This window comes from Meleagris gallopavo, chromosome 14 (assembly GCF_000146605.3).
Source record: "Meleagris gallopavo isolate NT-WF06-2002-E0010 breed Aviagen turkey brand Nicholas breeding stock chromosome 14, Turkey_5.1, whole genome shotgun sequence".
Taxonomy (NCBI): domain Eukaryota; kingdom Metazoa; phylum Chordata; class Aves; order Galliformes; family Phasianidae; genus Meleagris; species Meleagris gallopavo.
Genome location: NC_015024.2, coordinates 10,612,793 through 10,617,063, shown reverse-complemented (window position 1 = coordinate 10,617,063; position 4,271 = coordinate 10,612,793). Strand labels below are relative to the sequence as shown.

The 4,271-nt window shown below is 41.1% G+C and overlaps 1 protein-coding gene across 11 annotated transcripts in view; it reads right to left on the bottom strand.

The window, feature by feature from the left end:
* The window catches only part of SLC6A6 (solute carrier family 6 member 6), a 47,773-nt gene that overhangs the window by 37,468 nt on the left and 6,034 nt on the right, over window positions 1–4,271 (bottom strand). For 5 of the 11 annotated variants that reach the window (XM_010718558.3, XM_031555577.1, XM_010718559.3 and 2 more), the window contains one exon: window positions 3,497–3,562. The exons of 3 other annotated variants lie outside the window; for them this stretch is intronic. In XM_010718558.3, the coding sequence (XP_010716860.1) occupies window positions 3,497–3,562 (66 nt within the window). Of the gene's footprint in view, window positions 1–2,727; window positions 2,863–3,496; window positions 3,563–4,271 lie in introns of those variants that run through there. 3 more of the 11 variants (XM_019620137.2, XM_010718566.3, XM_010718564.3) reach the window with 2 other exon arrangements.

Genomic DNA, 4,271 nt, shown 5'->3' with positions numbered 1-4,271 from the left:
CTTTATAAACCATAGAACCTAAGAACCATAGAATGGTTTGAGTTGAAAGGTACCCTTAAAGGCCATCTGGTCCAACCCCCTGCAATGAACAGGGACACCCACAGCTCCATGAGGTGCTCAGAGCCCATCCAGCCTGACCTTGGCTGTCTCCAGGGATGGGGCACCACCATCTCTCTGGGCAGCCTGTGCCAGTGCCTCACTGGCCTAACGGTAAAAACCTTCTTCCTTATAGCCAGTCCTTATAAACCTCTCCTCTTCTAGTTTGTAACCATTTCCCACTGTTGACCAGCCATGATGAACAACAGTCTGCTCTGCCTATTCCTTCACCTACAATCTTCTGAATTGCTTAACTTATCTTTTAGTGGGATGTTTGTTTGCACCTAGCTTACCTACTTTCCTCTAGGAATGTACTTGAGAAACTGCTAAAAGTATGCAGAAAGTGTGCAGAGCTCAGACCTTCTTCCAGTCGGAAGACTTATTCATCTATGCTGAGATGCTGATACCTTCATTTCACACAAGGAGATAAAAAAAGCATTAAGGTAATAACCACCTTCTCCTCAATGCAAACACCCTCCTTCCAGAGAATGAAATGCTGCCTTTGGCCAGATCCCATATAGCAGATATTTTGTTGGTTATTTCATGATAGCGTTAGCTGGATTTTCATTATAAACTATTATTTTTGGCTGCTGTTTTCATGAAGCAGCTGTAATAAACAAGTGAGATTTATGTTCCTTTTTAAATTGCTTGAAATAAATAGGGTTGTTAAATTTAGACTCTGAAAGAACTGATTTCTCCATTTTTTTCATAAATACAGAAGTTACGAAGCGCTCTACAACTATTGGTCAGGCTTGGGACAGCATAGCATAGCATGTTGTATACTATCCAAATTGTGTTTTAGATGAGGAAATGATCTAAGTTCTCCAAACAAATGCTTTAAAAGTAAGTGACAATTGTGCCGAATAGTTTTAACAACTGCTCTGTGTGTTCTTTTTCTGCAGCCTGAACTCGGGAATGGCTTCTTTTAGGTCCTATTCTGATCTACACAGGTGTGAGCAGATACCCTGAACCTGGATCATTCCAGCAAGCTGAACGGAAAGGGGGACCAGAACTGAGACCCAAAGCCAGAGCAGATTTCTGCAGCTGACTTCCTAGCTTGACCATTTATACTGCATGCAACTATTATAAAAGCCCTGACCCATGCCAGGTGTTCAAACTCCAAACCCAGAGCTTGTGGTTTCCTCTCATTTCTGCATCATTTATTTTTTCCAATCATTCTCCCTCAACTACAACTTGCACTGTTGACAGTCCAGATACGTATTTAAGATAGAAATGATGCACCTCCCAACCCAATCTGGGCACTTCACAGCTATTGCTGCATCACAGATCCTGAACCAACAAATTTCCTTCAAGGAAACACTGAATAAACATCCTCTTAAAAGCTTTCCACTCTCAGGGATGTTTTTCAGGGTTTTTTTTGTTTGTTTGTTTTTGTTTGTTTGTTTGGTTTTGGGTTGGTTGGTTTTGTCATTCATCAGCCTTATTGTTTTTTCCTTGTGCAGACACCAACACCTCAGCAATCTACATTTCCTCATTGCAGTGGGGCTGACAAGCTGACAATATCATGGTCCAGGGCAGAACTTAGCTTCATGGTTCAACCATAGGGGTTCTACCAGATGGTTCTACCAGAGGGAACAGATATTGTTCAGCTGACTGCAATCCCAGAGGAGGTGAAAAAAAGTTAATTGTGATGTGGAAAGGCCACATCATACCATACACAGAAAGAACACAGCAACAACATCTCAGCTATTTAACAAGAAGAAAACATACAACATGAAGGAAAGGAGAGAGCTAGACCTGTCCGTTTTTACTTTATGAATTTTTATAACTAGAAGAAAAAACTAGGGGAAAGTATGCAAACAGGAATGATAGAGCTGTAATGGAAAAGGATCCTAGGGTAATCTGCAGAAGACAGATGTGATAACTATCAAATTACAAAATTGTTAGTATTTCTTTGCTCTGTAGATCATAGAACAGAAACAACTTCTTTTTAAAATGAAAAAATCCCAGAGCATTAATATCAATATGTAGGCATACTGTCTTAAATCAACCTGAGGTAAAATAACCAAGTGGCATGAAATGGGATGGGGCTTTGCTGCTAATAAAAAGCCCTACATCTCAGGAGAGCAGTGACATTGCTGTGAACCCAAGAAAGACCTAAAGGTGACTGCAGGTAAGATTAGCCATGTAATTCAGTTTCTATATGTGGTGCTTCTGAATGATGCAGGAGAAGGGGCAAAGCTAGGCTATTTTTGGATCTGTACATATGAAGGGGTGATACAGAAATCTAAAGCATGCTGCCATGTCAAAACAACAGCACTGGATATATAGTGTGAACTGTTCAGCCTCGACAGATTACCAAGGAGATAGAAAAAGTAAAGAAAATACAAGTAAGGACAACAAAAAGTGATCTAAGAAGAGAGTAAGAGAGATAAATTAATATGGTCTATAAATAAGAAGACTCCTGGGCTACAATCCACCTATAAATACCTTCAAAGTACTATGTGTAGAGGCACATAATTAATCTAGCTCAAAAGATAGTAGGACAAGGAGCAATTGCTTAAGTGTAGGGATGGAAACATTCAGGACGTACAGTAAGAAAGAGTTATTTGAAGAGACACAACTGCTCAACAGAACAGATTCTGCAAGTGGTAGCCAAGGCACACTTACTGAATGCATCCAAGAATAAGTGGCTCTGGGAAATGATGTAGTCTCGGCCTTCTATAGTCCAAACAGATCACCACAGACCAACTTACTGATCTTTTAGTATCTTTCTTAATGGATTATATGAAAGACTGCTTTTTTCTATTTGAAAACAAACAAACAAACAAAACCAACAAACATCAAAGAAATAAACAAAAAATCTACTAACACCACAAAATAAAACGAGAACAAACTGAACCTAGGTATAGATGTAGTGATGATACATCTGCAGCAGAGCTCAGACATGGGGGTATGCAGCACTCTGATGTGCAGCACAGGTAATGGCAAACCTCTCTAACTCTTCTCCTGGTTTTTCAGCAGGATATGCAATATCAGTCTGCAGCAGGACAGTGTGAGCAAGACAAAAACTGCTGACCCAACTGGCAGAATATTCTGAAATATTCTGAATATCTCAATGCTGAGGTCAAAGGCTGACGTGGACACCACCTTTTCCGATATTTGTGGCCATCCCCAGCGTTGTGTTAAAACATCTGCATGGAAGTTGCTGCTTAAATTACATGCTTTGTCTTATGATTGGATGGGAACGAACACTTTGTCGTATTTATCAATTCTCAGGAGCTCTAAAATACACTTGCATTGAGAAAATAAAAACAAAACATTTGCAACAGGCCTTAGAATTTTTCAAAGACAAATGGGTACACACAAACGTGAGGAATATAAACCCCAAGTACCATTACAACCCCCCTCAAAAAGATCCCATCCCAACTGCACTCACCAATCGGGACTTCTGTCCCCTCCTCAATGTAGATGGGCAGTGGTGATTCCTCCATAGGATGAGGCACTGATGGAAAGTAATGAATTGTGGTAGTATTTGTCGCAAAGTGACTACAATAAGATGGTCCCTTTCTTATCATTACCACTACATAAGGCTGGTTATTGGCACAAAAAGTCCTTTCTGTCATAGCGACTGACTTGTGGGCTAACCCCCCACAGTGCACTCGGTGCCTCAGGAGTTGGCTTCATCTGACTAGGCTCAGAGGAGCATGGCTGCCCATCAAGGCCGCCATCTTGCAACGGCCTCACTAGGCCCATCCCTGGGATTTAACTCTTTCGGAAGCCCACACAGTTGAAAAAGCCAAAGGGAGCCGATGCACAGACAGGCACAAGTAGAGTTATTGAGTCAAAGTCATAATATTTCATGCACAGAACCAGAAGAGAGAGGCTCTGATGCTTAAAGCTTGCCGTTAGCTGTTGAAAAGCCACAGCAGGTGATGGAAGGTTGCACCACAAATGGCCTATGGACCACAAACCTTTCATTGCATATTCATTTTGGAGCATATGTATTGGACTTAGGAGGCTCCTGATTATTTATTATATTGCCAAGTCCAGAGAAAACTCTTCAGACTTTTGCTGCATGGGGCTGCACACTCATTCTGCAGTTTCCAGGCACCATCCAGCTAATTCTGTAGGGTTCATCTGTTTGGGTTCTCTGGTTGGGAGCTTCTTTTTTTAAAGGTGTTTTTTGTTAGTTCGGATTTTTGTTGTGCTTT